A 25,440-nucleotide genomic window follows, 5' to 3' on the forward strand; every position below is an offset into this window, starting at 1 on the left:
CGAATCGGGGTATTTACGGTCATACTAGTGTAATGCCGTAGACGAAGTAACGCTCTCTCTTTACATATCCTCATTACAATCCATCGAATACAATTTACATGTCGAATTGAGCTCACTTTGCATCTGGTTGGAGAAAGGGACGTGTTGAAGATCGAAAGAAGGTATCTCCCAACGCTTCGACATATCTTCGCAAATCAAACGTAATCTCCCCATGCCTGGATCTTCAAGAACTCATGTTCCCATCTACAACATCCTCGTCATCTTCGCCTTCCACCCCGTCTTCTCCGCACTCCCTTGCTCTCCACTCCCCACACTAATCCCCTCATCCACCACACCCGCCTCATCATAAATCTCATCCGGATACACCGCCCTATCGATAAACGTCTCCTTCGGCGGCGCAACAACCATCTCCAACAGCCCATACACCAGCGCCGTCGCCGTAAACCCTAGTAGCCAACCAAAGCTGTACGGCCTAGCACCCACACCCGCATCAATAGCCGGATTGATAGATTGAATGAACCCCGGCATATTCGGCGCAACGCCAACGAGAAAAGCGACAATAGCACGCCAGTTGCAACCGGCGGTGTACTTGTAGATACCATGATACTGGTACAAAGCCAAAGTATCATACTTCCCACGATGCACAACCCAAAAGTCGACAACCATAATCGCCGCAATCGGACCCAGGAAAATCGCATAAGCAGCCATAAAGTTGAGGAAACTACCCGCGGACGCGAGAATCTTCCAGGGGACAAGCGCCCAGCAGAGTACCGCGCAGAGCAGCTGGCCGCGGCGGATGTTGACGTAGCGGGGAAACAGGGCGGTGAGGTCGTTGGCAGCGGAGAGCGAGTTGGCGGAGATGTTGACACCGAGGGCAGCGAGGGCGAAGGAGAAGGCGGCGAAGAAACGGGCGGCGCGGTTGTCCCAGTGCGCAATGAGGGCCATGGGGTCCCAGTCTAGAGTGCCGTATTTGACGGCGCCGGCCGAGGTGGCGGCTACGCCGATGAAGGCGATGAAGGTGAAGACTATGGGGAGGAAGGGCACGTAGATGCATTGCCATTTTACCGAGACGCGGGAGTAGCGGGAGAAGTCGGACTGTGGTTGTAATTAGCATGTTGTTCAGATCTCTAGATGGAGTTCGCAACGGGATCCGTGGAGGGCTGAGAGAACTTACCTGATTCACAGACAAGGTAGCATAATTCCCAATAACACTCGTCAAACTCGACAAGAACCCCCACGAATACGCACTCCCCGTCAACGTAGCCTTCTGATTCCACATCTCACCTCCCCCATCCGTACTCACAAACGCCCAGATGAGAATCGCAATCCACGCAATCGGCACGATAATACTCTTAGCCATGAACAGCCACCTCAACTCATTCGGATGCATAACCAGAAACGGTACACTGCCTAGCCAGAAGATGAAGAAACTGATCATGGTCGCTGTATCGATGCCTTGGCTCTCAGGGATACCGTTCTCCAGGCTAAGGAAAGAGGGCCAGATGGCGCCGATCATGACGCGCACGGAATTCGCGCCGTTCATGTTTTGGATGGCGAACCAGAAGATGGCGAGGATGGCGCGCGAGACGATGGCGATGTAGGAGCCCCAGAAACCCCAGGAGGCGCGCGCGATGACGGGGAAGGGGACGTGGTGGAGGACGCCGATTGCGCCGTTTAGGGCGATGACGAAGGAGATTATGAAGAAGGCCAGGGCGACTATGCCGAGGGATTCGCGCCAGGTGAGGCCTGGTGGTGGTGTTAGTTGAGGGTTCAACTTGGGTGAGGTGGAATGTGGAGAGATGTACCGATTGCGATGATACTGGATGCGAATTGCCATGTTGCGGCGCTGAGTTGATGTTAGCATTTCTTACTTCGTTGATGTCAAAAGTTTGGTAAAGGCGTACTTGAATGCATCCGACACCCAATACGAGATGAAGCTCGTCACACCCCACTTCCTGCCATGCCTCGGAACAGGGTCAAGATCTTTGTTCGTCCTGTATACCATCAGTCAGTACAAGAATTTCATCATCGCGCATCTCCGTTTCCAAATCGAACCTACCATCGCGCATTGCCTTCCGCAAACGTGCTCTTGGGTTGCTCAACCCTGAGCGTCCAATGCGGCTTCTCGATCAACGGCATCCTGAAGCCTACCTAGGTACCGTGCCAACCACCAAGAACGTGGAAGGGCTGTAAAGATGGGAGGACCTTCTATCCTTGAGGGTCTTTCCGCGCGACGGACACAAGCGCCTTCTTATCCTCTAGCAGCACGCACAGTCTCAGTGCAGATCTCCGAACAGCGGGCGCCCAGGATTGACGTTACGTCTATATCTCTGGCAAGGCGACGATAAGATAAGCGCCACGAGCCGACCATGTCAACCACTTCGCCTAGAGACATGGATCGAGACTCAGCTGGACTAGACGAACGCCTTGAGCCTTTCCTCGCAGCCTTTTGCTCAACAAACAACCACTCACACAGCTTGTCATGATGGTTAGCGGCTGTACCCAAGGTCTCGGTCCTTGGGAAATGCGACCGTTGCTAGATGGGGCCGGCTGTCATTCGACGGTCGTGCAGGTGCAGATAAGCACCCCAGTCGGTTCGGTCTTAGCGAAGGCGCCGCTCGGTGGCGCTTCGGCTGAAATTACCCCAGAGAGGGTGATCCCCACGCGACGCGATAGGTACGATGTCTCCTCCACAGATACACATATATGTGTCGGTTCTAATCAATACGAAGAGAGTGATATAGTGTATCGTAGTACCTACTAAGGGTGCAAGCGTTTGAAAAGCTTTGTGGAGGAGGGGAAAATCAGTGTGTCTCGGTACTTGGGGCGCATGCACGTCGATGCCAACTACTGCACAAGCAGGCCTGGATTCCTGGGTCAGTCGCGTAATCTCGTGCATACGAGGTGTGTCGTTAAGCTGAGCGCATGTTAATAGTCGGCAGATTGGATGGGCATCATGGGGAAGAAGCTTCGTGAAGGCAAGTACGTTCAAGTTCATCGCGTTTTGCTCAATGCGCTAGCTATACATACGCCAGAGTGTGGTCATCTCGGATGGTCGCATTCACGCCTAGGTGAATCTCACCACCCACAACCGATGAGCCAGTAACGACTAGCTCGCCTGCGGTCTGCTCGTCTGTTGTCTTGAGGTGTGGTGTATCTTTCAACTTGATCTCCACGCAGCTAAGGGGTACACCGAAGTGGCTGTGCTTGTTCGATGCTGTCTCCCTCCGGTAATCGTAGATGTTGGTTTGCGCAACGGCTCCCGCTACCTTGGCTGTGGTCAAAGCGTATACGACACGCGCCTTGGTGAAGATGCGTAGATCGGAGAGGTCCTCTGAGCTAAGTGGTGGTGTGTTCAGGCCTTGTCGTTCAGACACAAAGACCAAGCGCAGCTTTCCAGGTGTTGTGCCGACAGCCGCCCTCTTGGGCGCATTGAGCTTTGTGAGGAGATTGTCGGTAGGCAGGCGGCCAGCAGTCAACATGCGCGTCTCGAGGTAATGAGCCAACTTCTGGGGGCCACCCGTTACGGATGTCTTGGTGGTGTTGTGAAGCTTCGCAGCTGTTTCAGCTGAGACCACTGTGACCGTAGGAGCGATGGAGCGTGTCGCCAGTTCCAGATCGACACCCGGACCGGCAACGGACTGGATGACGACTGTTGCGTGAGAAAACAGAGCAACCAGCGTCAGGCACAGACAGTAGGAGTGTGTAAAGGCATCTGCAGGGAGGAACGTGTCCGAGGCATTTAGACGGTGGGCGGCAGGAAGGGACGTGACAAGTGCACCAACGGCGGCGGTCAGATTCTGTTCCCATCAGTACGTGCATATGTCAACATGGTAGGTTTACGTACCTGTTGCGTGAATTCGACAACCTCTGCCGGCTTTCCAACGGCTTCTTGCCAGAGGAAGACAACGTTCCGAGGCTTGCCGGGATTCGACGGCAGTGGTATAGTGGCATTCTTCTGTTCCTGTACAAGCTCGTGCCAAACAGCAACATCGATCTTTCCACCGATGCCTTCGGGTACCTCGCTCCAGTCCATGTGCCTGCTTGTCTTCTCTACAGTCCAGACGATGGAGCGCAGGCCGGACACGCCTTGACTGAGTTCGGCAAGAGGCACAGAGCCAGCCTCAGCGATGAGGGCATCGGCTTTCGTTTGGAGGAGGAGTTCGGCAAGGGTCTCGTGTGGTTGGTTGTATGGGATCAAGATGGGCGTGAAGTCGAAGAAGGCACCCGCAAAGAGTGCAGAGAGGAACTCGAGACTGTTGGGGAGGTAGATGGCCACTCTCTTAGCACCGCGATCTTGAAGATGCTTTCCGAGAATAGCGATCTCCTTGGTAACATCTTCAACTTTGTGCTCGGTGACACCTTCCTTTCCAAAGACGGTCATGATGTTTGCAGTGCCGCTAGACTTTGCGCCCTTCTCGAGAGGGATCTCGCCCGTGACACGTCGCCAGATATCGCGGAGATCTCCATCTTTGCCGGCCGAGTACATGGGAGCGCCTGGGGGTCGTACGGCAAGTCCGGTACGAAGAGGGTCTGGCGCATGTTAGCTGGAATGGCTGCAAACATATGGTGGGGTGCTCGTACAGCCATGAGGAGTTTCGGGGGAGCGGAAGACAGCAGACTCTCCCGGCTGCCTGACATACGAAGCTACCGCCTGTCTGGCGAGCAGCAGCGGGTGTGTGTCGGCATCGGCGCTGTCATAGATGATCCAGGCCAAGAAGCCGACGATGGTGAAGGCGATGAGGGTGCTGACGAAGTTCCAGCCGGCGAGGACCTCGCCGATGGTCTGATCAAGCTGCTCTAGAGTACCCGCCATGGCTGAGGTCGCATGAGTGAGGTGAAGTTGGAGGTTTGGCTGGCAGCTGCGGGATGACGGCGGGGGTGAATTGGTCCGCTAGTGAAGGGACCCCTGTCGGCTCGCATGTCCGTCCTCCGATCGCCCTTGCCAAAACATGGTTGCTGTACAACCACTCTGACCTTCACCATCGCGGCACCCTTTGGCAGACAGAATGCGCCTGTAGCCGCGCGACGCTATCCGAGACTAAGTACTAACCCAGCAGCAGCAGTGAAAGTGTAGTCCGACACGCGAGCCAGCCCATCTCTTGCGACTCCCTTTCGGCCAAACAAACAATCAACGCGAGTAGCTAAAAGCTTCACACAACATGTCGGTAGCCCGATACGCGCAGCCTGCGACTCCGCAAAAGGCCGCGACACCATCCGCCCAGACAGAACAGCCATACACTCCCAATGGCTCCTGGCGACATCCCAAGTTTGACGAGATTGCGCGCCGCCAGTACGCTACCACGTTTGATGAGCGCAACGTCAGGGCCATCGTCCTGAATGCAGGCTTCCTGTTTCTCTCAGTATATGGTACCAGGGTTACTGAGAAGGTGAAGCTACTGGAATACGCTGCGTACGTTCCTCAAGGAATGTCATCGTGGATCATGCTAACATGCACCAGAACACCCATCAACGCTGTCGTAAAAGCTGTTCCCTACAGCGCATGGGCCGTCCTCCTCGTCCGCATCGTATTCGCCGCAAACATCGTCATCGCGTTCCTCCCTCTCATCCGTCGCTACTACCCCGACGAGATCGCCGACATACCTCTGACCCCTTCGCAGCGCGCCTCCATGGGCTTGAAAGCTGGCGTCCAGGCGCCCCAATCGCCAGGCTCCGCATTCGCATCGCCCAACTACGTCACGCCTCCCCGGTACCAGCGATCAACACCGCGCAGCAACAGCTTCAGCAATCAGGAATACGGCTCCGGGTCGCCAAACTTCAGAAGGTCTGGTTCAGGCTCACCGTTTTCACCAAACAATGGAGGAAACTTCCAGAGATCAATGAGCGGGTCTTCTGCGACGAAGCGGTTGAGCTATGGTGGCAGTTCGATGAGCAGTAGCTTGTTCGGTGACAGCTCAAGCAGCATGACGGCACCGGGCACCCCTACGCCCTCTACTGGCAAAGCGAGTGTCGGACTGAACAGCAAATGGCTGTACGAGAAGCGGAGAGACAGCCGAAGCGGCATGTTTGCGCAGTAAATCCTCATGGCGTATGATGTACAGAGACGTGGGACGGCAACATATCGCTTTATACCCTGATATATCGCGTGGGCGTTTTGAATGATTTATTTAGTTTAGCATAGCTTGGAGCTGGGGCATTGGAGTCGCCAACCTGCTGGTGTACGATAATACAAAGAGTGGAATCTTCCATGCCATAACGCCATCGATGCCTCGTATCTACGTGAACTCACTCTAATGTGTGATTCATCCGCCCGTTGCATCGTCAATCCTCTTGTCCTAACTCATGAGAACCGATCTCCCTTCCGACTCCGATACACCTCAGGCGCCTCATACTTGCTCTTCTCGCCCACCCTCTGCCCCTCACTCTCAGGCGCATGTCTCGTCGGCGCCGGATCCTGACTCGCCTGCATACTGGGGTTGCCCTCACCTCCCATGCCCCCATTCCCTCCTCCCTCTGCCCTCAGCCTGCCCACCTCGCTCGTCACGCTCTGCGGCGCCGCCTGTGTAGATCCTGGTTTCGCGGTTGGGTTCAGCGGTGTGGTGGTAGGAGCGGAGTTTTGTAAGCCGTGTTCGAGCTCGTAGAGGCGGATGCGTTTTTGGCGGTCGGCTTCGGCTTTTGCGGCGCGGTCGGCGTTTATGCTGCGTTTGGCGAAGAAGTAGGCGCCGCCGCCTGCGACTATTAGGGTTGCCCAGCCGTAGCTGTGGGGGAAGTTAGGGTGGATTCGTTGGAGGCTTTGGAGGGATGGTGTTGGGTTTGGCACGTATGGGGTAGCTGGACTTGTGGGTGTCTGCGAGATGTGTGACGTACTATACTGATTTGACCTGTTCGACTGTTAGTACTGATGACGGGGTGGAAAGTGTTAATGGAGCTTACTGTGTTCATGATGGGTTGTGTATTATCGGTCTGAGAAGGGAATTGGTGTGTGTGGAAGCTTGTGGCGGCTTTGCGACAGCTCGCAAGTTTTCTGAGCGATGGATGATGAAAGTGGTCTGATTGTTGTAAGGCTGCCGGCGATTGTTCGGCGATTAGACATGGACTCGCCGCCGCGGGGAAGAATGGTCGACTGGTACAAGTCAGCCATCTCTGTTGCACGACCTTTTCACTGCGTGTCGCAATGGCACCAGGCTTCGCTCAGAGTCTCTGCATGATATCACCGTGACTTACGCTATCTCCGACAGGGACATGACGAGGCACGCGCCATTTGATCTGCACTGACAACAGCACGTCTCAATAACAGCATTACTGTTCATGATACTCAGAGCATCTTGTTCAGGAAATATCTGGGAGGCCCGCAATGGAATTTGTCAACGACCATTGCTATCAAACACGCAGGAACCTGTTCTCTGCTGCGTCAAGCTATGCCCTCTAGACTCACTTCATCGAGTCTATCACTCGGTCAGACGAAAGAGTTCCGAAGCCACAAGACTTAAAACAAGGGTTGCTCTCATCTCAAAACTAACGACTTCAGACAGTGCGCTATCTCGAGATGGATGAGAGTTACAGCAATACCTTCAATCCATATTTGAAGAGTGGACTTGCTGCATGGTGAAAGTGTGAGCCCTGCAGGAGTGCCATCGCTGCAGCGAACCTGGCTTTGAAGAGAAGGTGCAACACTTCGGGAGGATGGCAGCGACACCATCGAAGAAGAAGCAATGCTCACAACCAAGGCCTCCACAATACGGTCGCTTACTACAGTGCTCGCTGCATCGTTGAGTCCGGAAGTCCGGCATGATGCGCGACAGAGATGCCTCAGGAGTGCGGAGATGACAGGTGCAATTCCTGCGCCTGCGCTATCGCGACATCGAGCCCCTTTGCTTAGGCATTGTCGACAGCGACCAACAGGCGACTCTACGCGAGAGACTGTGAGCCTATCTGCCGAAAGCGCGGCGTTCCTGCTCCAACGGGTGGCCCCACAGCCATGTAACGGGAAGGTCCACTTTAACGGGCGCCTGATCTCGAAACACCAACATCCCGAGGCTCTTCGCATTTCATGGGACCGCCACTCACCATCTGCTGTTCCTTCGCACGAGCATAGTTTCCGGAATTGAGCCGGACATACGGCATGGCACTGTGCCAAGCCGTCGTGTTTGCATGTGGCGTGCGACGTTCTGATTCGAAACTTGACTTTACGGTCGTCGAAACCTCCCACGCCTCATCGCTAGCGTACTACGGCAAAACGGAGGCTGAATTGTTGGTTCAATGAGCGCTAAGTGACGGAGGGCATGATCTGGTCCAGGTTCTCGAAGTTTGAAGCCTGTGGAGCAGCCTCACCACAACGCCTCTACGTCCATGACAGGCTAGGTGTTCCCGTCGAGGAGGTACCACAAGCTCCTGCGAAGTCTATCCAGGGTGCTTATTCCTTACTTGGCGGTATTCCGTACTCCACTCTTTCATTGCCAAGTCTCTACTCAGGCGCCTAGGCCAGCACGACCATACACCAAACCCTTGACCTATACCGAAGCACGTCTCATGCAAGTGGACACCACCATGGATGTCGAGTAAGGGATTTCACGATGTGGTGGTTCGACTGGTCATGGAGGATGGTATATAGATTACCATCCGTTCCGCTGCTACTAATCTATCTCCATCAACGGTCTTCACTTCTTCACAGCTCGACGCTAGTCCTTCTTTACTCCACATTTCATTCTATTCTCAGCGCTGAGCGCCAACTTTATTTTAACTCCAATCACTATGTACTTCGCTGCCTCTTCCGTTGCGCTTGCCGCTCTCTTCACCACCGTGCACTCGCACGCAGCTATCTTGGCCGCCGTTGGAGACTCCGGTGAGAGTCAAGGTTTCTTGGTTGACCCTGCTATTGCTCGCAACTGCACAACCATCTCTCCTTGCCAGCAGGATGCTACCATCATCCGCGACTCAGAGATCAAGCAGAACATCGTCAACGCCTGCGGCAGGACTGAGATCGCTGGTAACATCGACATCGGCGAGCAGACCGAGAACGAGCTTGCTGCTGGTCGTATGGCCCAGGTTTCTGGCGGCTCCATGCTGGCTGTCACCATCCACCAAGTCAACGCTGATGGCGCCGGTCCATTCGAGTGCGACATGGACGAGACTAGCAACGCCGTCACCACCTTCACCCCCTTGAAGGTGTCCAACAACATCCCCGGTTCTTTCGGTCTCTCCCAGGCCAAAGAGAAGGACTTTGTCATCAACGTCCAGATGCCTGACAACTTCAACTGCCTCGGTGCTTCCACTGGAAACATCTGCACCATCCGATGCCGCAACAACGCCATCGCCGGTCCCTTTGGTGGATGCTTCGCCGTCCAGCAAACTGACGGACAAGGTCGCACCGACGAAGCTGCCTCTGGTAAGTTCCACATTTTCTACCATCATCAGAAAGCGTCTGCCCTATCCTGTATCCATACTCACTGCCGCTAGCTGTCGACACTGCTCAGACACTTGAGGGTATCTCTGCACAAATTCTGCAAAACAAGAAGGATCTTCCTGCTGCTATCGCGGCGAACCAGGCTGCTGGTGCTGCGGGTGGCAATGAGGGTGCCAGTGCCATTTCCGGTGCGTTGCTTTCTCATCCGCCCCGTCATTACTTACATGGAGTTCATGCTAACGTTTCTCTCAGCTCTTATTCCTGACGCCACTCAAGCTCCCAACGCTGGTAACGGCAACAACGGTGGCAACAACGGTGGCAACAACGGCGGCAACCAGAACAACGGCAACCAAGGCCAGGGCCAGCAGGGTCAGGGTCAGGGTCAAGGACAGAACCAGGGCCAGGGCCAGCAGAACCAGGGCCAAGGTCAGAACGGTCAAGGTCAGGGTCAGGGTCAAGGCAACGGACGCCAAAACCAGGGCCAGGGCCAGGGCGGCTTCGGCGGCCAGGGCAACCGCGGCGGCAACAGGTTCAGGCGCGCCCTCAAGTTCTTCAGCTAAGCGCCTCATCCTGACGCGACATGAAGAACAACAAACAAACACACAGTGAACAGTACATAGCCGATTGAGGTTGGTTGCAAAAAGCGCGAGAATTACAAAGGCTGGTCCGTTTTTTACATTACTTACCACACTAACAATGTATATACCCTTTTTTAGTTACATATGGAGATATAGTAAGGGAGGATGGAGAGTGAAATACAAGACTGCTTCACCAATACTTTGTCTTTGATGTGCCTTCTCCCGGTCGTGATCGAACTTACGGATAGGTACCTGCTAATCTGATGTGGTCATATGCTCTAGGATCTTCGTAGATCAATAGTCTTACCCTTCACCTATACTAGCCAAGCTTTCACCCTACGCATTCTCTTCCCGTCAAAACTCGACCTTTCCACCACCAACGACATGCGCTCACACTGCAAAGATCAGCATGTTCACTCTCTATGTCAAACTTTATGACAAGACACTTTCACCCAGGGCCCGCTGACTATATCACATGCACCCCGCCTCCTCCTAACCCCTCCTCATCCACACCCACAACTCACCAACTCAACTCACAACTACAATCCTACGCTCCTACAACACCCCACAACATGAATCCTTTCGGCAACTCAGGCGGCGACGACGACTTCTTCAGCGGCATGGGCGGCCCCTTTGGCGGTCCAATGGGTGGCATGGGCGGTGGCCCCTTCGGCAGTATGGGAGGCATAATGGGAGGTGGCCCCCCTCCTATGATGGGCCGTGGCGGCGGTGGTGGTCCTATGGGCGGCGGAAACCCGCGTCAAGGCGGATATTCCTTCTCTTCGACTTTCGATTCTTCACGTCCAGAAGGCCAACAATACCAAGAACACCACGCGCCCTTTGGCGACTACGCTGGCAGCCGTGGTGGTAGTGGTGGCGGACCTATGAGCGGCATGAGCGGCATGAGCGGCATGGGCGGTGGCGGTGGTGGTCAAGAACACGCTCCCCGTGGTAGTAGTGGCCGCGGCATCATGTTCTCCGGTCTCTCACACGCAGACAACCCGTTCAGACAATCACGCAATCCTGGCGCGAGCCGCACCCAAGAACAACCTAGCTACGGCCAACAGCGCTACATGGACGATCGGGATTACACCCGCGGCGGTGCTCAAGATCCGCGGTATGGAGCTGGATACGAAGACCCGCGTGCTGGTGGACAGTATGGTTATGGTGGAGGTCCACGCCGTATGTTTGACTATGGTGGTCGTCAACAACCTTCTGGTCGGCAGGGCTACTACGAAGATGAAGAGGATTCAGAGGATGAAGAGTATAGGCCGCAGCAGCGTTATGTTCCTCAGCATGCTTATGGTAGCGGAGGCGGTGGTGGTAGTTCGCGGCGTGCTGGCGGTGGAGGAGGAGGTGGTGGTGGACGCCAGTTTTTCAACTTTGATCGTAATGGGAGGAGGAATAACTAAGGCGATGGTTGGGCGAAAGTAGGGCGATGGAATAGCTGAGGACGTATGGGCCCGGGCTGTTGTCGCCTTTTTCTTCTGTTGTCAAGTCGCATGAGCTGAAGTGGCTTGAGTGGCTTTTGCGTTAAACAGATCTTTTCATAAGACAGCTTCCGAGAGCTTCTCTCGAGGATAATGCAAATTTGTAGTATGAGCTTCGGAGTCTTCGCAACCATGACTGTGACTGCTTATATGGGATACTAGCATATATCATCTTGCCATGATGATACACAGGTGCTCTGTGACGATAATTACTGTCATTAATGTCGACATCCTCGCTGTCTACCTGGCGTAAGGGATCGTCATTCGCTCAGAAGACTAATCAAGGCTTGCAAATCGAGCATAGAAGAAGCTGTAAATGCAGTTCACAGGGAGAAAGAATCGAAGGTGTTGTTGATCCAATTACGATGTTGCGAGATCACAGAAAGAGAAGTTGCAGCGAGGTTGCGCAAGGCCACTGCCACTCCATCCACCAATCAGCATCGGGTCGTTCCTGCTGACAGCCACCCGTTCTCCGCGAAAACCGCCGATTCGTGAATGCGAGTAAAGATGTCGTGACCAACTGCTCACCAATGCGCTGTTTGTTGCCAAGAAGCACTCTTTCTGCATCCCGGTAAAAGCCTCTGTCGCGAAAAGGCGGCGGCTCGCGCGTACTCGCGCGAGGGTGGTGTGACCCGGAAGATCGCCCAGACCCTGAGGCATCATCGCGAATGCACGCCTGAAGAAGTATGTATCGCAGAAAGATGGACAAAAACTTTACGCGAACATATCCAACGATTACTTCAGGCTCATCTTACCAATTCTCTCAGAATGTACACTTTGCACCTTTGTAAGCCAAACTCGCAAACCGTGCTCAAAGCAAGATGTAAGCAACAAAACCAATCCCTAGCGTCAAGGCAGCCCTAACCGCAGCCCACAAAAATGGTGACATTCGACTCCGCCTGCATACGTCGCTCATCTCCACGTGCAGGTCAGCCGCGGCCGTAGTGCGAAGGACCGTTCGTTCACCCCTTGCTCAATGGCCTCAGGGCAGACGTCTTAGGCAGCCATCTTGAAACGTATTAATACCCTCCGACGCCCCCATGCTATCATTTTTCTACCTATCTTGACTTGCTTTGAAGAGGTTTATAAAGCAGAGTACAGAATTACCGACGCAACCAGGACCCCACACGCGCCGACACCACCGAACCTTCCTGGCCCCACATTCCGAGATCATCTTTCGTAGGGCTGGTCACACGCGAGCATCTATAATCACGACTGCGACAACGACGATACAAAGGCACAATCAGCCATCCAGCTTGCAACTCCACATACAATCTTTCTTGCTTCTTCGCATATGTCGACACACAAAATGGCAATCTCAACACACGCCCTCTCCCACCTCCGCACATACTCCACCCGCCATATCCCACGCGACCCACACTACCGCCTCAAAGCCACTTTAGCAACAAGCTATGTAGTCTCGGCTCTTGCACTACCTTTTGTGCCACCGCTTTTGGAGACGAGGCGGGCGAAGGCGGATGGGAGTTATTTGACGAGGTATGTTTAGTTCTTGAATTAGATTTGGGGGAGGAAGGCGGGATACCTGCCGGATTAGGACGGAATGGGATGAGGGGGTGAATGATGTAGGATGATTATGGAATGAAGGGCTAATATGTCACCAGAGAGAACGCGTACTGTTCGTCACAGACTCTTGGGTGTGCGCGATGATGGGTTTGGTGGAGGTAAGTTGATGGGCGATGGGGACTATGAAGTCATGGCTGACGTTTATCGCAGACTTCTTTTGCAGTGGTGTATTAGCTACTGATTTGGTGCGATACCTTTTCAAATACCCGGCGTTCGTTCATTCTTGAGAGAGGATTTAGATAGAGACTGTGATCCGAAGCTGTATGTGTTGCACGAGCACATAGCGCTACTGTTGGTCATCAGCATAACACTTTTGATAATACATGCATCATTAAAACTATTTTCTAAAGCCAATAATACACAAGAATACACTATTGTAGTTGCGTACAGACTACGGAAGTCGAACATGAACAGCTACCACTCTCCCGAAACTGCTTAGTCAACGTCGTCGATGTTGGTACTGGTGTTGGCTGGCTGTTGCTGGGTCTCCAACGCGTCGTGCATCTCGTCATCGTCGTCATCCTCATCCGTGTCCTCATCCATATCACTATCATAATCGTCCTCGGTAGCCACCTCCCACACGGTTGTGAAAAGCTCTCCGTCGTCCTCGAACACAGGGTTGCCGTCCTCGTCAAACACCGGATTGCCATCTTCGTCGATATACTGTTGGACGACATCGTCGTCTAGCTCAAGATCGAGCGCCATATCGTCATCCTCGTCAAGGTCATCAACCTCGAAATCCTCATCGCTGTCGGCCGACTCTTCACTTCCATCATCCGAGCCGAATATCTCCCTGAACGAAGGGAGTCGGCCGCCGCGATTCACGAGGCTGTGTTTCATGGAAAGCGTAAGACGTCGCGTCTTTGACTTTAAGAGGCTGATATCCACCTCGCTTAGTTGGTCCGTTTCAGCTTCTTCTCTCGCAAGCGATTCAGTCATCTCTCCGTCCTCATCTGTCACTTCTTTCCTGATGAAACTTTTGAATCCCTCCATGCTCGCATCGTACAGGCATTCGATAATAGGAACGCGCTCTTTGTGCAGGTACGGTGGTATCAAGCCTTCGCTTTTGTGTAGTTCCAACGACATCTTCAGGTTGATGCCAGCCTTGTGCAGCTTGAACGCCTTTGCGTGGCGATTGCGAAGACGTTCTTCATCGCAGATGTACTCAGACTTTGCCGTGTCGAGCCTATGAGCCACACGGGGCAAAGTCAGCGCATGATCTAAAAAACAACGTCATCCTTGTTATCAGAACTTACCACATGTAGGATGATTGCAATAATTCGAGTGTATCCAGAGATGGCAGGGCGGCGTAGTGATCGAAGTCAGGCGGCTGATCCCAGAAGTCGACCGGAACATCCCAATGCCGACGGATACGAAGTGTTTCCAGGCTAGGGGGCGCCAGATCACGGTTCATGATGATAGCCTGATGTAGGAAGGAGTTTGTGTCGCATTCAAGGTATTTCAGAAGGTGGAAATCGCGCATACCATCACCAGGTGGGCGTATGCTGCGGAGCACCTGAGGGCTTTTGTCAAGACGCCAGCCAGGGTTTAGATGTGTAAGGCTTTCCAGTGAGTGCGCGACTGCGGAGAGAGCCTCCAGTGATACGCCTGCGTCTTTGTTCAATAACGGCTTAGCCCGCCTTGACCGGTTAATGTTGAAGACGTTCTCGCCCAAAGTCAACGACTTCAGACGCGCCGGAGTGCGAAGGATGCTGAGCAGGCTTTTGGGCCGCAGTTCGCACTCGTCAAAGATAAGCGATGTCAGAGGAGTCTTCTTCGTATGTGTTGCGAGCTCTGAGATTTCAGAGTCTGGGAAGGCCACACAGGAGACGTGAAGGTGCTTGAGTGCGGGGTGTCGGAAGAGGCAGTGAAATCCTTCAAGGTTCCAGAAGTCGGTAGCAGTGCCATGCGAGTGGATGGTCAAGTTCTCGAGAAGACCCAACCCAACTGTCCGCTCAAGATTCTTTCCCAAGCGCCGTTCAGCCGCGATCTTGGCCGTTTCTATCGGGCCCTCCACGCAAGCTGTGTCGAGCGCGCGGCGGAAGCGTTGCATATCGCCGTTGACCCAAGCCTGTCCACCATCGTTCTCCCAATGGAAGTTATCGTACGGGCTCTCAATATGCCACTCCCTCAGGTTGACCATACGAGCTACGCACTCGTTGAAAGTGGTCCTTATCTCGGCGCTGTCTTTTAAACTGTCGTCTTTGTATGAATACAAGATCTTGAGGGTTTGTACGGCGCGGACGCGTTCAGGACGCGATGTGAAGGCTTCGATGATGGCGTGGAGGTTCTTTACGGATAGAAGCTCGATTCGCTTGTAGAGTCGCTCTTCTGCGAGGTTTTGCATATCGCGACATGTCCGAGCGAGAGCGCATAGTGCCTTGTTGTTGCCTTGGAGATGATCGATTACGACGAGAGCGAGTTCGTTGGGGAGCGCCGAGGTCGCTGTGGCCAGAAGATTGGATGTCATGATGCGCGTGGTACGCGATCGCGGAGGCTGTCGTATACTCTGAAGAGACGGCTTTATGGCGATGATCGGTGGTTGTACTACTTGGGTTGATTCAATGATTAGAATATGGATGCCTAAGATGTCCTAGATATCTCAAGTCAATAATCGCGTGGCGGAAGGCGTTGATTTCGGGCCGAGAGCAAACACGTACTGCAGGCGATATGGGGTAGCCGTGTTCGGCGACTGTGTTACGAAGTCGTTAATCGGAGAATTTGTTGTGATGCGTGCGGAACGCGATTTTCCCACGGCGAACTAAATTATCAGATTATGCAGGGACGACGACGAGGGGCCGAGGCGGGGGTTGCAGCGCACGGGCCAATGACGTTGACGCGTCGTCCACTCACCCACCCACCCCTTCACATACACCTTCAACACCCCCAGATAGCCATCACCGAACCTGTTGAAGCAAATGCGTTCCGTTGGAGGCGAACGTGTGAGCACAATGTAACTCATATGAGAAGCGCCTCTGAGAGGAAGAGCCTGGAGCATCGCGTGCCTGCAGCAATGATGAGTGCATATGTCGGATTTCACTGCCACGGTATAGTATACAGTTCTGCTCCTTTCTATTTCGTATATTTCATGTTCATTCAGTAGGGTTGGGATCCATGCGGATGCTGGAGTCGGGGCGAGCTGTCATCTCCGTTCGCGCAAATCTTCTTTTTTGATCCACGCTTCTGCAACGAGTATCGCAAATTTTAATGTACAGTCTCCCTAAAATTCCGGGCAGTCGCCTAGTTCTACTCTCATCTCAGGTGCTCTGAATTTGCTGTGTAGTTGGTTGCCTGGGCGTCCCGCTGTTTTGTTGGCACGACGACCTGACAGCCTTATTGTTTGCCTCTCCGCCGTCTTAACTGCAACTATTGTGCGCGAAAACCCTAAACTACGCACTCGGTCACCCTGAACTGGATGAGAGTACATCTTCGAACTGATTTTCGCATATTTTCTTGAGCGCACCTTGGTCTCACCTAGGTGATACCAGGTCACGAGGTCAAGCTTTACGACAATCATGGAGCCTCCACCAAGCCCGCTCTATCTCAACGCGAACGCGAAAGGGAAAAACAAACGAGCAGTCGAAGATGGTTCTCCAACTACTGCCAAGCTTCAGGATTCCTCCACAACCGAGAGTAATACGCCTACCGTCGTCCGCCGCCGCCAACATCGCCGTCACAACATCGCCGCTGAGATCTGGGGCCCAGACATACCCTCCACGCCCATACCCCAAACTTCGACCGGTGGACCTGCGCCGAAGCAGCTTTTCAGTGTCTACAAGGCCATCATCCGCCACCCGAACCTCTTCTTCCAGTTCGCGCTTCGCTTACCTTACCCTTCAATCGTCGACCTCTACGCCATCGACAAGGAGTTCCACTACCGTCTGAACCTATACAGCGTCTCTCTGATACACGACTACGCCCGCTATCATGCGCCGCTCGCAGGCCACATCTTCAGCTGGGTACTGTACCCCCGTACATGCATCTCCGACCCCATGCTCCGACCCATGGACGGCCGCGAGTGGCTAGCGCGCGACGTACCAGGCTTTCGCTGGGTTGGCATGATAGTCTATCGCCAGAAGGTCGTACGCAGCATTCTCACATGTCTTGCTTTGGAAGGCCATCGCGTACCAAAGGCCTGCGAGGGCGCGCTGATGAAGTACTGGTGCGTCATGGAGCTCAAGGAATCGAGAACGCGTCGGTCTTTCCTTGAGGACGCCGATATCTGGACCGATGCCGATCTCATCAATATCCAGCTCTTCTTCATGAAGCTCGACATGCGCTTTTCCGATCCCATACTGGGCAACGGCGTCTGTCAGCTGGGCCCCATGCTGCTCGCCCAGAAGAGCTTGACTCCGCTGTGGGAAGCGCTCAGTGGCAAGATGAAGTTCAACTACGACACAACCAGTGCGATGGTCGTCGCAACATACCTCATGGACGATCTTGACTTCGAAGCGCATCCCTGGCTCGAAGACGTAGAAGACCATAGCGTGTTGGAAGACCAGTGGGGTCTACTGAGTCTGGAGGGCTGGAACGAAGATGGCAAGAGGATGCCGCATGCTTTGGATTTGGTCATCGCCGAGAGTATCAGTCGGGGCCTGGATGTACAGCAGTACTATCTTGACTTTGTCATGTATGGGTATGGGAATAGCAAGACTGGAGAGAATATCCCGGTGCCCGTGCAGTTGAGGGGAGACAAGAAGGTTAGAGTGCCGAATGAGGGTTGGCCTTCCAAGGAGGTGAGGCAGAGTACCATCAGGAAGTTGGATGCGCGCTTTGGGTCCAAGAGGGCTGCTATTGGGGATGCGATGGACTTGAGCGCCTGAAAGCTGCAGGGCACAACACGCTGGTTTCGCTCATGAGCTACGTAACTGTCCAGCATAACCGCAAGCTCACGAATCCTCTGATTAGAAAAGAACTTGACATGAACATTATGTATTCTTGTGTGACTACTTTGGGGATGCGAACATCTTCAATTCACGCAGTTCCCTCGTCTAGCTACTAAGTTTCCTTTTCGCGTCGAGATTCTGCGGTTTCGTGGGCCTTCTCATCATGCCATCTCTCATCATCTGTCTGACAAGTGAGCGAGCGCGGATGAAGCTGAGACAGTTGCTGCAGCTTTCGCACGTCTCACATCTTCCGCGATCTTCACCACCATGTCCATGATGTCCTGCAACTTGACCTTGCCTTCATATCCGTTGGAGACCGTGTCAGTGCACATGCCCTGCGCGGTCCTCATGAGCCTGCGTTTCTTCTCGTTCACGTCGGAGATATCGAGGTTGAAGATGGCTTTGTCGGTGGCAGTCTCGATGACAGCGATGTATTTGAGCATGGGTGCCAGAGGAGTCCCAAGTTCGGGTGACTCGCCGTTGGTGGTGCCGTCTGGGCGCTCAGTCAGGGCTGGAGAGTTAGGGCGAGTGGTCGATGGTGTATGTGTACCGGCAGTGGTCGCGTCATCTAGCGATGGTCAGTTGGGGATTCCTAGAGACAGTAAGATACACACACCGGTGATGTTCAAGCCCTCGAGCCGCTGGAAGATATCCTTGTCGCATGTTTGTACTGAATGCTCTTCCCACAGACCCTTGAATCCCGGCGCAAGCATCCTACTTGCCGGATTTTCTCGTGCCCAGAGCAACTGGGTCACGAACTTTCGATATCTGAGCATGCAGCCGTCGCTGAGGCACCACGAAGAATTATCCCATTCCATGTCAATGGGGTACAAGGACTGCACGAGAAGAAGAGAGTCTCGATTCAGGAGGACACCGTCCTTGTTGAACTTTAGACCGCTGGCGGAGAAACCGGGCTGCTCCTCCAGGTACTGCTTGAGGATCTCCACCTTCTTCGCATCGAACAACGGGGAGCGCTCTAGCCACGATGATGCGAGTTTGATGGTCTTGGTAACGCTTCGATGGCATTTTGAGTGCATCTTGAACATGGCTGGCCACGTCTTAACCTTCTCGAGCATGAGCCTGCCAGCAGCAAGAGATTTACCGATCTCAGCTGTGTCTTCTCGGTTGGAGTCCTCAAGAATGGCGATCTCGACGGTGTAGAAGATGTAGTTGCAAGCTACTATGGTTTGTACAGGAAAGAAGACGGAAGCAGTCATCTGCGCAGTATTGCTGTCCATACTTGCGAGGCGCGTGCGATTAAGTCGTTGGCGGTTTCCGAGGGGAGGTAAAGGTGCGGAGACGGAAGCCGCAGGTCGCAGTGTTTTCTAACTGGAGCATTACTCACTAGGGCAGTCGCGATTTCCAGGGTCCTGCGAGGTTTCACCTAGCGGTGAACACTAATGGGGAAGTCACTTCCGGATCGAGCGATCGAGCAGGAGGTGGGAGGTACCATACCGGTACTCATCATATTGCGCTATCGACGCGCTGGCCTAGATCGCTTTGCCTAGCAGTGAACCCTTAATGAGGAAGGCAGCAGCCGGGAAAACATCACGTATCGTTTAAGAACGACACTAAGGCAGTTGAGCGAGATGTAAGCATCCTGGATCTGGCAGCGCCCTCCCATGTTATGTTTCACTACAACTATCAAGTATGGAATGATCCATAACTACTTCTTATTCCACCACATGTCCTATAGGCGCTCGGTGGGAGCTGGCGAAGCAGTACGAGTGGTCGACGGAGTGAACGTGTCGACAACGGACTCGGTGTCTAGCACCGTATTAGATATAAGCTTGAATGCTGAAAAGAACGTCTCCTTACCGGTCAGACTGACGTGGTCGGACGCTGTACCGTCCTGGACTTCTGGTACATGTTCCAGGTAGGCTCCCCTGAACTCCTTGCTGAACATACGCCGGAGAGGGTCCTCTTTCATCCAGGCCAATGTCATCAGGAAGTTCTCGAAATCTTCCTGCTTGTGGTGATCTGGGAGCCAGAAGCACTCCGGTCGATTGGGGTCATTCTTGTAGGCGTCCATAACCCTGCGCTGCTCCAGAACGATGAGATCCCTTTTCAGAACGGTACCATCTCGATGTATGGCCAATCCGCTGGCGGAAAAGCTTCGCTGAGGTTTCAGGTATATCTTGAGCCTCTCGCATTCCTCCACGAACGATCCGAAGAAGGAGCCCACAAGGCACTCGATTGCAGTCTTTATAATCCCGGTGATGTTGTTGTAAATGTGCGATTGCTCTTTGACAATGAGCGGCCAGATGGTGTCTTTGGAGTCCACTAGCTCTTTCGCTTTGATGTAATGCGCTAACATCTCGCTAACATCTGAGATCGAGGAAATGCCAATTGAAGATGTGCTGTTAGATATGATAGTATAGACTTTAGCGAGGATGTAAATGCAGGAGGTAAGAGTCTCGATGGGGAAGATGGCGAACTTCACCATCCTCTGTAAGGACGCGGCCATGGTGGGGAGCGATGGTGTGTAGTTGAGCGAGGCCATTGTTGCACGAACGTGATGGGGTAGAACGAAAGTATCAGGATTCTGTAGTTTTTATATGGGGACTGACTTACGTGAGTGCCGCTAGAGCAATCGAACGTTAAACCCCGCACGGTTCTGAACTGATAGTCACCTAGGCAGTGAAGGCTACCTAGGTAACGAGTAAATGAGCAGTCTCATTAGTCTACTGACAAGGCTGAAACTGTAAATCGCACACCGCTGGAGAGTTTCCATGAAACTGTTTCTCAATAGCGACAGAAAGAAATAGACGAGTGTGATGACAAATAAATGGGCAAGAGTGTTGAGCGTCTTGACATTGATATTACTCTCGATCGAGCCAAGGTCTTCTGCTATCAACTAGAATCAACCCCTTTGCAAGATTCACCATCTATATCCCGGTGGATTATACTCGAAGGGATCAGGTGGAGAAGGGACGTCCAAATGCGGTGCACTGATATACATGCGCTCCCGTGGCGCCTTCTCAACCCAAGCCAGCATAGTCAAATACTCTCGATACGCTTTCCTATGTTCTTCGGAACACAAGTCCTCGACCGAAAGTGAGCAGTTCAGGTAAATCTCAGGGAACTGCTGTCGAAGCCCAATCCTCTCTTCCCTCATTTGTAAAAGACCACCATTATCCACGATATAGCGTCTCGGTTTGAAGGTGATCGGAGCTTTGAGGTAAAGTTCCAGATCGCTGCGATGCTGGATGAAGAGCGGGGAGTTGTCTAGCCACATGCGCGCCTCCGCCTCTATCTTGTGTATGTTCGTGGCCAGGGGCGCATCTCGATCAACGACCAGAGGCCAAGTGTAGTCAATTTGGAGTATCTGTTGAGTTACGGAGTAGGAATCATAAAGCGTGCATTCGCTTGGGTTCTTTTCGAAGTGGTCTTTATTCGTATTATTCATGATCGCTTCTCGTGCTGCTCTTAGGATGGTATCACATGCCACCACGAACTGTATCGGGACGACTGCGAGTATGACATGGTTTGGGACTTTCGGTGGTACATAGGGCGGGGGTTCGTTGGATCGAGCCGTTGAACTCATTGTCGTGTTGATGATTGATGTTTCGTTTCGAAGATGAGAGGTCAGGATTCGAGAGCAGCTCTTATACATAGCTGAGGCGGTGAATCAACAAACGGTTTGCGATGATATGATAGAAAGGTCACACCTCCATGAGCGCGAAAAGCAAATAGCAAGCAAGAATAGGCATCTCCCAACCTCCTCCCAACTCCGCAACCTCCCCACAGCTTCCCCACACCGCACGCCTACCTTCCCCAACCCCCCCTTTCCATATCCTCCGTAATCTCCCTAAGCACCACCTGCCACGGCACTGCCCTAGGATCATCTCTAGGATACCTCCATATCATCTGCATAGCATGCCTCGCCTCATCGAACCGAGGGTGTTGTTGAGCATACTGAGGAAGTTGGGCGAGCCTGTTCGAAACATTCCCACTGTGGTGTGAGCCCTCGAAAGGATTTACGGGTGCACTCCTGCTGCGGGAGTGGCCTGGGCCGTGTCGTCCGCGGGTAAAGTGAGGAGGATGAGGTGGGTAGCTGGGGGGAGGGTCACTTCGTGGGTCGGGTGCGAAGGAGACGTGTCGCTGTGGTGGAGAGGAGACTGGTTGGGGGAACGGGGGGATGGTGTAATGGGGACCGTGTCGATTGGGTGGAGGGTATAGCATTCCGGGATGAGTCGGAATGGGTTCGTAGCGTGAGCCATCGATGGGCACCAAACCATCTGGCAGTACTACTCGATTTGGGAATCGAAAGTCATCAGTATCGTGCCTTGAGCCGCTTCCGTAGCTTGTCTCTCGAGTCCTCCAGTGTTCAGCTTCATACGTCGACCGCACGGAGGCGGGGGAGATGTCGGCAGGGACGGTGACTGTATAGCGTTCGCCGGTACTATGATGACGAACGTGGTAATGTTTTCCCATTGTGTTTTGCTATCTTTTGGTAAGAGCTTTGTCGAGTAGAGTTGAGGATAGGAGTGGTTGACGTTGTGTGTCTAAACAGTGCTCCAGTTGAGGGAGGGTGTGGTTTAGGTCGAAGAGGCTTCGGTAGGAAGTATTGAATCGAGGGAGAGTGTGCCGATTGGAAGTGAACCTCTGGCTCAAGTGCTGAGGGGAGTGGCTGTCCGGCGATGGCGATTTGAGAGCGGCGATGGCTAACTGCAGTGAGTGAAGTGCTCGAGAAAGAAGTGAACGGGAGTGTGCAACGGAATGAAGAGATGATGTGAAAGCAAGGACAGCCGATACGATATCGTGGACATATGCACCTCTAAGTGATAGTAATGATATGAAGATTGGACGTGTACTCAGGAACGCTCTTGTCACAAGACCCTGTGACCTATGCCAGCAATGCTAAAAACGACCATGGATATCCAAGCACCCGAAAACGCCATGTGAAATGCAAGGGACAGCATGTATACAACCATCTAAACAACGATACATCATCTACGCAACATATAACTCAAGTCTGGTAGCCCAGCCAGAATGCTCTTGATAACCTGTTCTTCATCGTTTTTCCGTCGTTGCGCAGAGTTCGTAGCCCCAGTAAGCGGCTGGATGGGCGGAGGGGTTACATTCCGCGGAGGAGACCGTGTGAATGTCTTCGCGGAAGATGCAGCACTGCTCGGTCTTGGAGGAGTCTCGAAGACGGAAAAGGGATCTGATGGATCGCGCGTGGCTGGCGCAGACGCTTTTGTGGCAGGAGCGGATTCGAAGAAAGAGAAATCGGCGTCCGCCCAAGCATCTATAGGAGGTTCATCTCGTACTATGGGTGCTGAAGGCGGAGTGCTAGGCCTGGCAGATTCCGGCTCACGTGTACTAGACGTAAACGCAGAAAAGTCGTCATCTTCCGTACCGTTCGTACTAGGCTCTTCGACCTTCACCTCGTTGGTAGCGATCTCGGTTGTATCATCCGCGTCGCGTGCCGGCAATACATCAGATTTCACTTCCTCCTGTGGAATGACTTCTGAAATCGGTTTGGACGGAACGTCGACTTTGCTTTTCTCCGACGTGGCAGAGACAGAGCGCTTGGCGGGTTTCAAGAGTCCAGGTCCAATAGGTCCTTGTTCAGCGTGGAATGGAACGAAACTTTTCGGACCAAAGATCGCTGATGTTGGCGATATGGTACTTCGCAGACGCACGATATGCATTGCTTCGGCTGAGCGGTCCTGAGTTGGTGGAGTCTTTGGTGGTGATGCCGAATTCGACACCGTACTGTCGAGCGTCGCTAGTATGGAGCTTGGAAAGGCTGAGGGGAAAGTGGATACTGTAGGGCTTGATATCATCTCACCCCAATCATCGTCATCTTCTGTAGGCACATCCGTACGTTGTTCCCGATTGGAAGTGTTGGTGTCGAGAGCAGCAATGTCTCCCCAAGGACTTGAAGAGGTTGTGGTTGGCTCAGGAGGTGGGATTGCTTTCGTTGCGACGACCGGCGTTTCACTCGGCGTTTGCCCATGTGTTTCCCCAACATCGCGTGTCAGGTCAATTGAAACTGCACGAAGCTCATTCGCTTGTGTAATTTCGACAGCATTATGCTTAGGCGCGACAGGCGGGATCATAGGCGGTAAACCGGGACTGTCCTGCTTCCACGGGTCCACTGTAGTAGTTGGAGAACTCCAGTTGAACGCAGCCGGGGTGTCAGTGGACACTGGAGGCATGCTTTGTCGAGCTGGTGCAACTTCAACTGCTCGTGGCGTAGGAATGGTAGTCTTCGTGCGCAGATGTCCTCTTGCTGTCTTGGGCTCAGGAGGCGCAGGCGTGTCCCAGTAGAACGAAGCTCTGGCTCCTGGACCTGTGCCAGAGAGGCGGTCTTCGCGTGCCCATCTTGCTACGGTCTTGTTCACTTCCAACCTGACTTGAGAGCCTGCCCATGTGACCCGAATGTAGTTGTCGTCTGCATTCCCGCTGTTGAACTCCCTCATGGTCTGCTTGCGCGTGAGCCTGTACCAAGCTTTGCGCCCAGATGTTGAGTATATAGGATCATCTGGTGCCTCCTCTAGTTCCCTTGTATCGTCGCTGGAAGGAAAAAGCTCGTTGAAGAGGTCTGTATCGAGTTGGTAGGTATCGGCATCGTATGAGGCAGCAGCGGCACTCGAAGAGGCTACAGGCGATCCAGATCGGGAAGCGGCTGATCCCTCCGGCGTCTCTTTCGGATCTCCTTCAGAATTCTGTGTGGTTTCCGGTGGACCAGAAGGAGCTTCCGTCAATAGAGTATCTTGCGTGAACGTCCCGAATTCATCGTCTGTGCTGTCGCTACTTGAGCTTGAAGCATCTACGTCACTATCCTCATGGCTTGCTGCCGCGTGTACTTCCTCAGGACTCGGCTCATCCACTGCAGTCTGCAGCCTGTTCGCAGCCTCTTCTTCAAATGATGTCCGTGGCGATTCGACCGGCGCTTCAGTGCGGCTCGTCTCGGATGGGGACGTGGAAGGTCGTGCGGAAGAGTCATCGTCGGGCTGTAATCGATTCGCAGGAGCGACCGCGTCTTGACTGGGAGACGTGTCCGGCTGTATCGTAGTCGACGTGTCGGAAGTGTCCGAGGTTACATTGTCCACATCGGAAGTATCTTCTTGTCCACTCCACGCGTCTTCTCGTGTCGGCGATGTGTGCTCGCTCTCTTCTTTAAGATCCCAACGCGGCCCGTCGTCAATTGCCCTCTCATCCTTCAGTGGACTGGGTTCAGCTATGCGCGTCTCCGTGAGCGTGGTAACAGCGGCATCATGTCCAGATGACGTAGTCCAGTCACCAAAGCTCTCGTCCTCATTCCCCCACCCAGCATCGTCCAGAAAGCCATTCAATAGCACCGGTGCAGGCGCAAGGGTAGGCGGCGGTGGTGAGGTCACCTCGTGCTTCGTCGGCGACTTTTGTTCGTCGGCATTGTTGTCTGCCCACGGGTCGCCCCAATGATCCATGGTCGGGCTGCCGCGTCAAGCGTCATAGTGAGTCGCTTCTGCTAGAGAAGCATCACCAAAAGTGCAAGCAATCGAGAAGTAGTGGGCGAGGTAGGGCAGCTGCGAACGGGCGAA

At 53.5% G+C, this 25,440-nt stretch overlaps 11 protein-coding genes across 11 annotated transcripts; 4 read left to right on the forward strand and 7 right to left on the reverse strand.

Moving 5' to 3' along the window:
* Positions 1-243: 243 nt before the first annotated feature.
* Positions 244-2,139, reverse strand: J4E79_007276 (uncharacterized protein; the record flags this gene model as incomplete). The annotated part of the gene is made up of 5 exons (XM_049356143.1): positions 244-1,095; positions 1,175-1,746; positions 1,806-1,846; positions 1,905-1,994; positions 2,060-2,139. 5 exons carry the CDS (start codon positions 2,137-2,139, stop codon positions 244-246), a joined length of 1,635 nt encoding a protein of 544 aa, XP_049209597.1.
* An 881-nt stretch (positions 2,140-3,020) lies between these two features.
* Positions 3,021-4,816, reverse strand: J4E79_007277 (uncharacterized protein; the record flags this gene model as incomplete). Its single annotated transcript, XM_049356144.1, has 3 exons — positions 3,021-3,800; positions 3,848-4,533; positions 4,585-4,816. The coding sequence occupies 3 exons, from the start codon at positions 4,814-4,816 to the stop codon at positions 3,021-3,023; spliced, it is 1,698 nt and encodes a 565-aa protein (XP_049209598.1).
* Positions 4,817-5,162: 346 nt separating this feature from the next.
* On the forward strand, positions 5,163-6,038 carry J4E79_007278 (uncharacterized protein; the record flags this gene model as incomplete). The annotated part of the gene is made up of 2 exons (XM_049356145.1): positions 5,163-5,413; positions 5,462-6,038. The coding sequence occupies 2 exons, from the start codon at positions 5,163-5,165 to the stop codon at positions 6,036-6,038; spliced, it is 828 nt and encodes a 275-aa protein (XP_049209599.1).
* A 263-nt stretch (positions 6,039-6,301) lies between these two features.
* On the reverse strand, positions 6,302-6,903 carry J4E79_007279 (uncharacterized protein; the record flags this gene model as incomplete). The annotated part of the gene is made up of 2 exons (XM_049356146.1): positions 6,302-6,808; positions 6,895-6,903. The coding sequence occupies 2 exons, from the start codon at positions 6,901-6,903 to the stop codon at positions 6,302-6,304; spliced, it is 516 nt and encodes a 171-aa protein (XP_049209600.1).
* A 1,809-nt stretch (positions 6,904-8,712) lies between these two features.
* On the forward strand, positions 8,713-9,924 carry J4E79_007280 (uncharacterized protein; the record flags this gene model as incomplete). The annotated part of the gene is made up of 3 exons (XM_049356147.1): positions 8,713-9,346; positions 9,418-9,552; positions 9,617-9,924. The coding sequence occupies 3 exons, from the start codon at positions 8,713-8,715 to the stop codon at positions 9,922-9,924; spliced, it is 1,077 nt and encodes a 358-aa protein (XP_049209601.1).
* A 590-nt stretch (positions 9,925-10,514) lies between these two features.
* J4E79_007281 (uncharacterized protein) lies at positions 10,515-11,354 on the forward strand (the record flags this gene model as incomplete). Its single annotated transcript, XM_049356148.1, has 1 exon — positions 10,515-11,354. One exon carries the CDS (start codon positions 10,515-10,517, stop codon positions 11,352-11,354), a length of 840 nt encoding a protein of 279 aa, XP_049209602.1.
* A 2,097-nt stretch (positions 11,355-13,451) lies between these two features.
* On the reverse strand, positions 13,452-15,486 carry J4E79_007282 (uncharacterized protein; the record flags this gene model as incomplete). Its single annotated transcript, XM_049356149.1, has 2 exons — positions 13,452-14,202; positions 14,273-15,486. 2 exons carry the CDS (start codon positions 15,484-15,486, stop codon positions 13,452-13,454), a joined length of 1,965 nt encoding a protein of 654 aa, XP_049209603.1.
* Positions 15,487-16,531: 1,045 nt separating this feature from the next.
* J4E79_007283 (uncharacterized protein) lies at positions 16,532-17,839 on the forward strand (the record flags this gene model as incomplete). The annotated part of the gene is made up of 1 exon (XM_049356150.1): positions 16,532-17,839. One exon carries the CDS (start codon positions 16,532-16,534, stop codon positions 17,837-17,839), a length of 1,308 nt encoding a protein of 435 aa, XP_049209604.1.
* Positions 17,840-18,078: 239 nt separating this feature from the next.
* On the reverse strand, positions 18,079-19,140 carry J4E79_007284 (uncharacterized protein; the record flags this gene model as incomplete). The annotated part of the gene is made up of 2 exons (XM_049356151.1): positions 18,079-18,470; positions 18,519-19,140. The coding sequence occupies 2 exons, from the start codon at positions 19,138-19,140 to the stop codon at positions 18,079-18,081; spliced, it is 1,014 nt and encodes a 337-aa protein (XP_049209605.1).
* Positions 19,141-19,592: 452 nt separating this feature from the next.
* J4E79_007285 (uncharacterized protein) lies at positions 19,593-20,369 on the reverse strand (the record flags this gene model as incomplete). Its single annotated transcript, XM_049356152.1, has 2 exons — positions 19,593-19,669; positions 19,721-20,369. The coding sequence occupies 2 exons, from the start codon at positions 20,367-20,369 to the stop codon at positions 19,593-19,595; spliced, it is 726 nt and encodes a 241-aa protein (XP_049209606.1).
* A 2,485-nt stretch (positions 20,370-22,854) lies between these two features.
* Positions 22,855-25,326, reverse strand: J4E79_007286 (uncharacterized protein; the record flags this gene model as incomplete). Its single annotated transcript, XM_049356153.1, has 1 exon — positions 22,855-25,326. The coding sequence occupies one exon, from the start codon at positions 25,324-25,326 to the stop codon at positions 22,855-22,857; it is 2,472 nt and encodes an 823-aa protein (XP_049209607.1).
* Between the last annotated feature and the right edge of the window lie 114 nt (positions 25,327-25,440).

The sequence above is a fragment of the Alternaria viburni genome, assembly GCF_023758015.1.
Source record: "Alternaria viburni strain BMP 2772 chromosome Unknown scaffold_15, whole genome shotgun sequence".
In the NCBI taxonomy this organism is placed as follows: Eukaryota; Fungi; Ascomycota; class Dothideomycetes; order Pleosporales; family Pleosporaceae; genus Alternaria; species Alternaria viburni.